Source organism: Nansenia antarctica (assembly GCF_963989245.1).
Source record: "Nansenia antarctica genome assembly, chromosome: 8".
In the NCBI taxonomy this organism is placed as follows: Eukaryota; Metazoa; Chordata; class Actinopteri; order Argentiniformes; family Microstomatidae; genus Nansenia; species Nansenia antarctica.
Window position 1 is genome coordinate 39,286,873 of NC_137678.1, and position 12,620 is coordinate 39,299,492.

Genomic DNA, 12,620 nt, shown 5'->3' on the forward strand with positions numbered 1-12,620 from the left:
GGACAATCAACTCTGAGATCTACCCGCTGTGGGGCCGGAGCACGGGCAACGCATGCTCAGCTGGGGTCAACTGGACCTTCAACTTCCTGGTCTCTCTGACGTTCCTGCACGTGGCCCAATACCTGACATACTACGGTAACCAATCACTAATCCCTAATCATTAACAGGACGATAACACCCCCCGATCGATCATGGACGATGACACCCACCAATCAATCATACTGAACAGCAGGGCTGCTATTAATGCAGGGTCTGACCTTTTAAATAGGTTTGGCATTTGATTTGGTTTGGTGACGATGTCAATGTTATAGGTGGGCTGAAGGTGTAATCAATGTTGCTAGATGATGCTCTGTGAGAGTTCTTTCACAGCACAGTAAGTTAAGTGGTCTCTTGCGTCGCAGCATATTGATGCTGATACCTCATATATTGTATGTCTGCATGTAAATGGTAAATGGACTGCACTTATATAGCGCCTTTTTTGCTGCTCCAAAGCGCAAAACAGCCTCTCATTCACCCATTCACACACACACACCAATGGCGGCAAGCTGCCATGCAAGGCGCTGGTCCGCTCACTGCGAGCAATTTTGGGGTTCAGTGTCTTGCCCAAGGACACTTCGACATGTGGGCTGCCGGGGCTCGAACCGCCAACCAGCCAACCTTGCGATCATTAGACGCCAGCTCGACCTCCTGCGCCACAGCCGCCCCACTATGCCTATGTCTGCATGTATCCATGTATGAGGCTAATGTGCCGTACTGTATGTCATTTCACACTGCTTTGCCCAGTACCGTTTCCCTGGGAGGGATAAGTACAGTCCTACAGGGGTGTGAGGTTAATGTACTGTAGGAGCAGAACACAATTCATGTTCACTGTAACTGATACTTTCACTGCAGTGCTCTCCAATGTGTATCTAATGTATAAAGGAAAGGGCAAGACCTCCCAAGTTATAACTAGACATTTTGCTGCTCAGCTAGTGTGGTGGGCGGTGAGGAGAAAACCTAGCCCTGACTGAGTCGATGCTTGTAGTTTTTTCCCTGGTGCTTAATGATGACAGATCACCTGTTGCGTCCGCAGGGGCGTTCTTCCTCTACTCGAGCCTGGCTCTGCTGGGTACCCTCTTCATCTACGGCTGCCTGCCTGAGACCAAAGGCCGGAGGCTGGAGGAGATAGAGTCCCTGTTCGAGAGCCAGCTCTGCTCCTGCGGCGTCACAGACTCAGACGAGGGGCGGCAGGTGGAGTACATCAGGGTTAAAGGAAGCAACTACCACCTCTCTGACAACGACGCATCTGATGTGGAGTAGCGTAGCCTAGCCTAGCCTAGCCTAGTGTCTATGATGTTGGCCATCCTAGAAACACCCATTTTCTCTGCTTGGTGACTCAGAGCCCCTTCATGTTGTCCCATCCCCCTAGCCTACAACCTCACAGAATTCTCATATCTTTTGGTTTGCTTCTCAATCAGGTTAGGTTACCTCTTATCCACCTGCTTCTGATCAACACGTCTGCATACATACAATACAGTTCATTAGGACTTTTCATTTGTGAGGTAGACCAACAGGATTAGCAAAACAATTGCCTTTTTCCTACAACATGAGAAGATAATTATACTCTTTGATTAAAGACAAAACCGTAGTGTAGTGCACCAAATGTCCACTGAATGGGACATAACATTTGTTCAGATCAGAGGGGGTTGTGATATATTCAGTGTTGATACCAGTATGCCTTTCTATATGAACCACATCTCAGTAAAACTGTTGTCTCAGCTTGTAGCATCACAAACGGGTTGTCGTCAGTCGGTCTTTGTCCGAAGAAGTTGTCTTGCTTTGGTATGGTTTTACTTTGTTAATTAGCTACATTAGCACCTGTCTCTACAGTATGTCGTCCTTAGTAGGCCAAAGGCTTGGGTTGTACAGCAATGTATTCCAGTCTATGTTACCCAAGACATTGACGCCAGTTTTGAAGTGACATTATGAAGGAGTTGACTAATGGCCATGGTTAGCCTTTTAAATTTCAGAACATTACGTTGATAGTGTATAGTCTAGCCACCTGGGTTTCTGCTCGTTGTCCATCAGAGAAAAAAAGCGACCCTCATCAGTGAAATGGACAGTATGTTAATGCCATGTAACACACGCAGTTGCTTTTTTAAACGTGTATTTCTTTCAAAAATAATGTTGGAATGTCGTATTTTCTCCACATTTTACTTTCGTCTTCCTCCATAGCCTTATGTACAAATCGCAAATGCATATCACTCATGTGGAAGAGTTGGATTATCATATTCTCAAAAGTCGAGGAGTACTGTACTTGCCGACGTCGTTTTAAATGATATTGTAAAACTTTGTGAGGTTACACCATGTTAGTCAAGTACACATAATGTGTGTGTGTAGCAGAGACTACTGAAAGTAGAGGACATAATAACAATACAGAGATTAAAGTATGTGTATTATCTGTGATGAAACAAAAATAGATAGCAATTGAATTAGATAACGTTTTCCTTTACTGAAATCACAGCTACACAAAGTTATGATGCTGTTCTTATGGCCTGTGACCTACAGGTGCTCACTCCAGTCCTTGGGTTACAACCTGTCTGTTTGATGACTGTTAATGCAGACAGGTTCCCTATAGTTCTCAGTAATGAGTGTTTTTAGTTTACGGTTGATCCCTGTTGATTGTCAGTTCATTAGAATAGAATTAGAGTATTTCACTTTTTGACCAGACAGAAGAGATGGTAGAAAGACTCAACCAGAGGTTCACTGGAGGACAGATGTCTTCCCCTTTATCATCATAGACTAGTTTTATAGAGAGTGCTTTATTGCAATCACCTTCATTGACGTGACATTGCCGTTATGTAAAACAGAATTGTATATGGAATATTGTGTCAACCAGATATTTGATGTATTGTAATTTTAGAATGCACTTTGATTAAGGAAAGACGCTCAACCCTTGACAACCCATTGTGTTATATATTGCCTTTGCTTTAATTCCAAATGGGGACATCCAACGTGTGTTTATGGTGAATGGGTGCAATCTTTTCTATGTGAAACAATTAAATGCAGTGTTTCTACAGTTTATGAAGAACTAGTAAAGAAAAACAAATAGATTTATCAGTGCTGTAAAGTACATTTGATTATTGTTGCTGTAAATGTTTTGCTAGAATTTATATTCTATAAAAACTGAATATATTCATGAAATCTTGAACACTTGAATATGTATCTGGGGAAAAAATTAAAACTAACGAATTATCTTCCAAATGTCTGGCTTTGTTTTAATTCACTTATTTTAAACCTCAGGGAGACGTTGGATAAATGTAGAACTGACACATTTTGTGTGAAAGTGTAGTGCTGACAATACCATTACAGATTAGCACATACATAGGCAAGCACATATCCTCTTTTCCTACACTTCAACATTTATTTTCACTCCTTTTTTCTCCGCTTCAACATGAGCAGAATGTCGGCTATTTCCAGTGTTTCTGTCTCCTCAGAAAGCCTGTTAACCCAGGCCTCCTCCCTCCCCTCAGAGAGGTCTTTCACAAGAGGCAGATTCTCCACAGGGTCTTGCAGTCCTCTTTCAATGCTCTGGCTTCCATCGTCCTCAACTAAATCTGGAGGAAAATCAACAATACAAATCAAACCATTGTCAGTGGCCTCCTGCTATAAATAGTTAACTTTAACAAAGGAATGCCAGCATTAAAATATCTAAGCAAACATTAACAATAATAAATGGTAATAAATAAATCCACTAATTAGCCTGATCTATTATCATCTATCAATAACACTCCAGATTTAGTTTGCACTGATTAAGAAATAACCTAGGTCAAGACAATAATGAATTTAGACAGCATGTCAAAGCTCTTGCACAGAGTCTTACACCACTGGCACGAGAGCACCTTGGTGTTTTTCTGAAATCAAAGAGAAAGCACAGCGAAAATGTTTTCTTTCATCGCATACTCATTTCAATTGTTTTTGCACATACATGTATACTGTACATATTGGATTGATAACCATTGCCCCTGCTCTGTGCATATATCGTACTGTACATATATCTTTATGGCTAGATGCCGAATGCGTGAGATCTCATTCAGGTAGAATTACGACTATTAAAGTGAAGTTCCACTGTTGTGAAATGTTTTCCTGGTTTGGGGCTGACTTTGGATGTAGTTTATTAGGTCAGAAAGTTTTTAGTGAAGTGTTGTTGCTTCCTTAGATATTAGGGGTGTAACGGTACACGTATTCGTACAGAATATTTCCAGTATGGGTCCTTCGGTTCAGTACGTGTGTGTACTGAACGAATGCAGCATTCTTTTACCCACCGCACATGCAGAACTTGTTTGTGTGTTGAAGTAAACTCAGCCAGTACGCATGCACACGCACAAGAGATGTCAAACTCATACCGGTGGTCACATGACCAACTTAAACAACATAACACTACATTACATCTGACTCCAAAAGATATTCCATGATTAATCATTGACAATGCTTTGCTCATCCCTGTGTGACAATCATATCGGATCCTTGATTCCATCATGAATACCCAAAATGCTATTTCACCATGCCCTCACATTAAGATAAATCGGCTTGCGCGGAGTTTACCCTCATTCCAATAGCTGTATAATCCGTCTCATTAACAATGCATGTGGACATTAGACCCTAACCCTAAACTCTGTGATAACCTGGTCATGATTATGTGGTTTTGTTTGAACAGAAAATGACACACTGCAAATTCTGAACAATCACAAAACTGTTAGCAAGCACGTGAAGTTGCGGGAGTATTCAGAAACACAGCAGACCTGAAGTCTCCTGTTTGGGAGAATGACAGTTACCTACAATGACGATGGACAAAGACAGGTGGATCAGACCAAAGCTATATGCCGGCATTGTTCAACTGCAATGGGGCCAAAGCAATAAGAAACGCAATAGGTGTTTTTACAGCAGCAGACCATATTCTGTTGTTGAGAACACAGGTTCTAAACATGATGAAAGTAATCGAGCCTTGTTACGTAGTTCCCTCTCGTCCGCAGTTCAGCCAGAAAATCTTACCAGCCCTTTATAAACAAGCACAAACTACAGTTGTCCATGACTTATCCAAGGGACCTGCCATCACTCTCACGACCGATGAGTAGACATCTAGGCCCACTGATAACAGTAACTGCGCACTACATCACAAATGTAACTTTATTATACAAGTATAGTACTGTTCAAACAGAGTAAACCAAGGTTTAATAATAATGTAATAATAATACAGTTTTTCCCAATTGCTAAAACACAAAAGCCAATTCTCTAAACCAAATGACCAGTTCTCTAAACACATTTAATAAAACTAGCTCCCATTTGCCAAAACCATAAACACATTTCACATGAAGACACAATTCACAAAACACAATCCTCCTTTTCTCATAAATCTAAACACATTTTGTCTTGCTAAAACACAAGTTGCAAGTCCTTCGGTGTTCAGCTGCAGTATTCTGGGTTCGAGGTCAGCAGACCTCTCCCCCGGCTGCTGCCGAACACCAGCCCGGGTGAGGGGCCCTGGTTGGCAAACTTTGTTTCGCTTCTTGCTTTTGGCAGTCATTAGCTACTTACGGGGGGCACCACGAGAAGGTGTTTGCCACGCCACATCAACATGCACGGATGCTGAGTGCTCTCTATTCGCTTGTCTAGCTTTAGAGACCCCACAGTCTGGCAGTCTGTGGAGGGGATTCTGAGCCAGGACATGCAGACACTAGTGGCATACTTCCGGAAATGGAGATTGAAGCTTAGCGAGGCAAAGACGGTGTCGGCTGCCTTCCACCTTAACAACAGGGAGGCTAAACGTGAGCTTAGAGTACACCTAGATGGAACTCCCCTGCCATGTTCCGCTGAGCCAATCTATCTCGGCGTGACATTGGACAGGACGCTCACGTTTCGCCGACACCTCGAGTCACTGCGCAAGAAGTTAACAGCTCGTGTGGCGTTGATGAGGCGACTGGTTGGCTCGGGCTGGGGCGCCGGCGCAAGGACCTTGCGCACGGCAGCCCTAGCCCTCGTTTATTCAACTAGTGAATACTGCGCCCCAGTATGGTGTCGCAGTGCCCACACCCGCCTCATCGACTCGCCTATAAACGAAGCCTTGCGCATTGTGACTGGATGCTTGCGTCCTACCCCCGTGGACAACCTTCCCATCCTAGCAGGCATCCAGCCCGCAGGCCTCCGCCGCATGGGAGCCACAGCACGTCTCGCCTGCCGGGCCGTGGAGCTTAATAACCATCTGCTCCATGATAGGCTCACTATAACAGCGGAGCCCTCCCGGCGTCTCAAGTCGAGACACCCATTTGTGCCTGCCGCACAGGATCTCAGGCAGCAATGCAGAAATCTCAACATCAGTGCGGCAGGATGGGCGGATTATATGTGGCGCGCGGAGTGGGAGGCTAACACCTCCAAACTCCGCGACCACATCCCAGTCGCCGGCGCTGAGCCCCTCGGGATGGACTTGCCAAGGCTATCCTGGGTGAGGCTCAATCGTCTCCGGACCGGCGTCGGGCGTTTCCGCTCATCAATGCACAGATGGGGCTTGGCCCCAAATGCGTCGTGCGAGTGTGGCGCAGAGGACCAAACCGCAGACCATATTATCCTGGATTGCCCGGTGTACCACCCACCCAACGGGATGCATGGTCTGTCGGTATTAGATGACGAGACGATGACGTGGCTTCTGGAGGGGTGTCCAGAAATATAGCCCGGGTGAGCCCCTCAACCAGGTCTCGGGGTGGTAAAAGGGTAGCCCCTCGGCCCCGAGCCTGGTGGAGTGGAGAGGAAAAACAACTACCCATACGCCGAAGAAGAACAAGTTGCAAAAAACTCTGCTCAAATTCTCAAATTAAAGCTCATGTGATGCAAAATGCTTGCCACAGTCAGCAAAATGTTAACACAATGAACACACCTAGCTTCATTCATTAAACATAACGACTCAAAATGTAAGACACTTGTTGCAAATGATTGTGGTGTGTGTGTGTGTGTGTGTGTGTGTGTGTGTGTGTGTGTGTGTGTATGTGTGTGTGTGTGTGTGTGTGTGTGGTATAGTTCCATAAATAAATAAAAAAAACATCACACCCTGAACATTGTTTTTAGTGAGTATTGTTGTGTGTAATGGATCCTCTGTAGTGTTTGCATTGAGTTGTGATACAGTACAGTAGTGTACATGTTACGGTACATGTGGGAATACGGTACATGTGGGAAAACTAGGGTTAGGGTTAGGTGCTAGGGTGCTAGGGTTAAGGTTAGGGTTAGGGTTAGGGTTAAGGTTAGGGTTAGGGTTAGACATGCCAGCATGTACCAAGTCACCCTAGCACTTAACCCTAACCCTAGTTTTCCCACATGTACCGTAACATACTGTATTTTCTGTAGATTTACATACTGTTCATATGAAACACACACATCTATGAATGCCCAATACTCTACAGTGATATATTCTGAGAACAGATACTGTAAGGTTTCTAAAAATGTGCTTTGGCAAAAAAAGAACATTCTCACACACTGAACATTGTGTTTTCAGTTGTTTTGTTGTAGTCTGTAATGATGCTTCAGGGTATATACAGGAATCTTGAGGTTAATTTCAATACCTTTCTAAGACTTTTTAAAGACCTTGTCAATATTTTTCCAGACCTCACCGCCACTTCGAGCTGTAACCGTTTACATCAGTGAGACCTTTAACTTAACAGTTTTAGTTTGCAATAGACTAGACCACTATCATACAACAGAATTTCCGGTTCATCTTTGTTTTTTAATAAAACGAATAAATTCACAAACTTTTACTAAAGGTTTTTAGGACTCAAACTCTTTGGACAGAGTCTAATTCAGAAAAATACCAACAAAATTCAAGACCTACAGGTGTAAATGGAAAAGGCTATCTAAGTGGGTACAATCATTGCATGCACATACACTTGATAACCACAGCTGCAGATCAGTCAGCACACCCACCGTATCCTTCTTCTTCTTAGCTTTGTTTTCCTCAGTCTCTGGCTCCTCAGTGGAGGACTTCCTTTTGTTGGAATCAGGCTTCTCCACTACATTCTTCTGAGATTCAAGGAACGCTGAAATCAGCTCCGGACAGTCAAGGTTTTCCTCAGGCTCCCATGTGTTATCCGTACTGAAATATAAAAAAAATAAAAGATCACCAAGCCAATAATTCACATTTAATTCTACAAACATAGCCCCATACCAGGGAAGCACTTCCAGGTTGTACTCACTCTGTAAATCCTTTCCATTTAAGAAAGAATTCAACCTTCCCATTGACGATGCATTGGTCCATCACCTTCTCTACAACAAACTCCTCTGGTGGCTCCTGCGTCTCCTTCTTCCCCTTTCCATTCTGCTTCTTACCCATGTTAGGCTGCAAAGCAAGAGGGGATTTCATCTTTTGAAAGAGATGAGTGATTTTAAAAGCTTGATGTGATCCATCAAAGGCTATCCTGGTTATCAATAAAACAGTTACATTTTTCATGTAAAACTTTGGTGACACCTAATGTTAGTTAGGCCTTATAGGCTATGTCCTAGGTGGAAAGTTTACACTGCCTAATAATACCTCCATCCGAAATGTTGTGTAGATAAGACCCATCATTATCGATTCATACGTTTGTTTTGGTCAACTTTCTTTTACTGGCCGTTTGTTGCTAAGCAACGATCGTGGATAATTAATTATGGTTTCCCTCTATGCTTCGGATGCAAACGCTGCGAATCTGTGCATCATCTGGGTGATGAGCTCGAGGCCTCAGACTTTTCTATCTGGTATTCTTATTCAGGGTATATACAGGAATCTTGAGGTTAATTTCAATACCTTTCTAAGACTTTTTAAAGACCTTGTCAATATTTTTCCAGACCTCACCGCCACTTCGAGCTGTAACCGTTTACATCAGTGAGACCTTTAACTTAACAGTTTTAGTTTGCAATAGACTAGACCACTATCATACAACAGAATTTCCGGTTCATCTTTGTTTTTTAATAAAACTAATAAATTCACAAACTTTTACTAAAGGTTTTTAGGACTCAAACTCTTTGGACAGTCTAATTCAGAAAAATACCAACAAAATTCAAGACCTCATAAAATCGGGATAAGACTTTTTAATACTTATTAAGGGTCTTGATTTTCCCAAAATTGATTTATCAACTTTTAATACTTTTCAAGACACCGCGGATACCCTGTGCTTATAGTGTTTACATTTTTGCAGGCTTTGAGCAGCTGTTTTGGTGTGAAAGTTTGAGTTTTGAAGAGAGAAGGTGTGGTTTTGTTTATGTAGCTTTAGAAAAGTGTGTTGTGTTTAGAGTTTTGGGAAAATGGAGGAAAGTTTTGTGAAATGTGTTTTAGCAATTGAGAAAAACTGTAAAATAATAATTACCCTATTGTACCGAAAACCGCGACATACACCCCTATTACTGAGTAATCATATGGGCCCCCTTCATTCAGGACACATTATTTTTCATTACATTCACTATACTATGTTGTAATACACTTTAGCATTTTGTTACAAAAACTGTATTACAGCATAACAAACAAACACATTCATGCAGAGGGATTTAGTCATAATAGGACTTGAATTGAAGTGTCTGCAAGATGTTTTGAATTGAAGTGTCCCCTGTGTGGAATACTCAACTAAAGCCTCGGTCTGGGCCAACCCATGAAAACATTTCAAAGAAGTGGAACATCCCTTTAACATCCCAGTTTTCATTCAGCTTTTGAGCCTCAAAAATATTATTTTACATGAAAGCCTATGCATGAAAGTGTTGCATATATACATTTTATCTGACTATACCTTTGCCAAACATTTCTGTTTCTTAGAAAATGTACTGTATTTCTGGACATCTTATGAGCATTTTGCATCCATTGATTTCCATAATCTCACTCTTTTGTCCATGTACGATACTCTTTCAGAGGAGCAGAAGTTCTGTGTTTACAGACTGGTGAAAAGACTTACGCCGGTGTCAGTAAAACGCCCCAGCACCAGATGGTGCTTCAAGTGTTTATTAGAATCTAGCGTCCAAGACAGTACGTTCCTTTTGTGAACTGACGGCATACAGACACTTAACCAGATGTTCAAAGACTTTGTTGGCTATATGTAACGAGAATCGGACGTTAAAGGATTAAAGACAAACATCCTCACCATCTTATAGAGCCTCAGACAGGAAGAGTTGCAGAACCTCCTCTGCTGGCCCTCATGGAGGAGGTACTCAGCCCGACAGTCAGACATGTTGATGTAGGTGCCGCAGGCGTCACAGCAGCTGGTCTTGAGGCCCTTGGTGGCCCGGAAGCGGGTGAAGCAGGCGTCACTGCAGAGGAGATGCACCGTGTTCCCGCTGCTCACTTCATGGACCATCTGAGACGGAGAAGAGAGACGTGTCAAACTCAAGGCTGAACATGATCACTGATCACAGAAATCTAGGTTTGATTAAAACTCCATTATCATGTCCATCATACACTGACACACAAACTGCTCAGTACAAATCGACCAAGATGAGAAGACAGGGAAACATCTGCCACTAGGATGAAGGCTTTTTAGGAGCCACTTCTGGGACAAGCCCACAATGTGACAAATATTTCACGTTACATAGACTGAGGTCAGATTGAAGCGTGCTGATCAGAAGTGGAACCAGCACGTCTTCCACAGAGGCAGCAGAATGTAACCTATAGCATAATCACATCATTGTTTGGTTTTGCAGCGCTTGGCATTAAAAAGCACTTACTTATTTTTTAATACATTTTATTGTACTAATTCACAAATGGCTACCAGATGGTGAGTGAAACTCAAACCAGAATAGGTATGGTTAGTGCCAGCTTTCTGAGGTAAACATAGATTTTTGACTTGTTGCAAGAACAGAAGCTGCAGACCAACTTTACTACCCAGTAATGTATGGCCATTACATTTCATGACAAAAGTACATGACCTACCCATTACTGTCCAATGTGCAAAGCAGTGATCCAGCTGTACTCATACCTGAGAGTGGTTATCATCCTAATGTGACTGGCATGCAATACACACCGACCCCTTCAGAACTCTCACCTCAATAAGTCACTGATTCAGATAAAGGGTGATTGTCGAGGTGTCTCCCAAATGTGCTCCTGTATGTTTAACCTGACAGCAGCAGTAGCCTAGAATCATTACAATCTTTTTGAGAGCAGGCAGTGAACACTGCTAAATTCATGTATTTCATTTTCATTCTTGTGATGTCCCCCAAAACGGTGCAAGTTATTGAGGGGGGGCAGTGTAACTAGCTGAACAGATGGGCGTGTCTTTAAGAAGATAGAAGTACCTCACGTGTGCTGCTGCACACACTACATCTCCTGGCCTGGGAGGGGCTTGGTTCCTTTGCTAGGCCAATCTCCAGCCGGGCCAAATACTTGGAATGGCAAGTGCTGCTGCAGAACTCTTGGAAAGTCTGGCCAACCTGTGCAATCAACAGGGCCTTACTCTCCCCCATGTCCCTAAAATAGGCAAGACAACACAGTGATCAAAACAACAGATGACACCCTACGGTAGAAACAATCACACGGGTTTCGACTGTTTTCAGGTTTTCCCTAACAGTGGACAGCCGATACTGTTTATGAGGCTAGAATTAAAACTGAAGGTTTGTGTAGTAGAGACTGACGGTTCTCACTGTTTACAGTAGGCACATGGCTTTTTCCTCTGGGGTTTCCTACTGAAGACTGTACTGTGTACTGGGGCTTCTTCAGGGACGACCTGGAGGAGCGACGCAGGCCGCGGGACGCCTCAGAGTCGTTGTCCGACTGCTGGTCTGCTACGGGAGAGAAAGCACTGGTATCAACACATAGGACAATCACACACAGGACAATCACACACAGGATCCTAAAGTCTCTGACAAAACGAAAGGCCCATGTCTGGAGGAAAATCATGATGACGATAGATGGAAGAATTAAGAAGTAAATCAATGATATTTTGTCCAAGGTGTGTTATTGTTGCATGGATTCTAATTTGGTCATATACATTTGTCCTTAGTGTTTCGTGATTGGAAGGTTTCATGGTCGACAGGTCTCAAAACATATGTGGCATTTCTTCAGTGTGCCTCCTCATGTCTGTGTTGGATGAGGTAGTGGTGCCTCCTCATGTCTGTGTTGGATGGAGGAGTGGTGCCTCCTCATGTCTGTGTTGGATGGAGGAGTGGTGCCTCCTCATGTGTGTGTTGGATGGAGGAGTGGTGCCTCCTCATGTCTGTGTTGGATGAGGTAGTGGTGCCTCCTCATGTCTGTGTTGGATGGAGGAGTGGTGCCTCCTCATGTCTGTGTTGGATGAGGTAGTGGTGCCTCCTCATGTCTGTGTTGGATGAGGTAGTGGTGCCTCCTCATGTCTGTGTTGGATGGAGGAGTGGTGCCTCCTCATGTCTGTGTTGGATGAGGTAGTGGTGCCTCCTCATGTCTGTGTTGGATGGAGGAGTGGTGCCTCCTCATGTCTGTGTTGGATGAGGTAGTGGTGCCTCCTCATGTCTGTGTTGGATGGAGGAGTGGTGCCTCCTCATGTCTGTGTTGGATGAGGTAGTGGCGCCCCCTACCCTTGTCAGTCACGGTTTGTCCCCCTTCTCCCGACTCTCCTTGACGTTGTCCTTTCCGACATTTCTATAATAAACAGGGACAATAACTAAAACAACAA

The 12,620-nt window shown here is 43.5% G+C and overlaps 1 protein-coding gene across 1 annotated transcript in view; it reads left to right on the forward strand.

Moving 5' to 3' along the window:
• Positions 1-1,299, forward strand: part of LOC308163204 (proton myo-inositol cotransporter-like) — a gene marked incomplete at both ends in the record, with an annotated part of 62,992 nt that extends 61,693 nt beyond the window's left edge. The window contains 2 exons of the mRNA XM_080537376.1: positions 1-135; positions 1,073-1,299. The exon at positions 1-135 is cut by the window's left edge and continues 18 nt beyond it. Coding sequence (XP_080393502.1) covers positions 1-135; positions 1,073-1,299 — 362 coding nt within the window. The remainder of the gene's footprint in view (positions 136-1,072) is intronic.
• Positions 1,300-12,620: the final 11,321 nt, after the last annotated feature.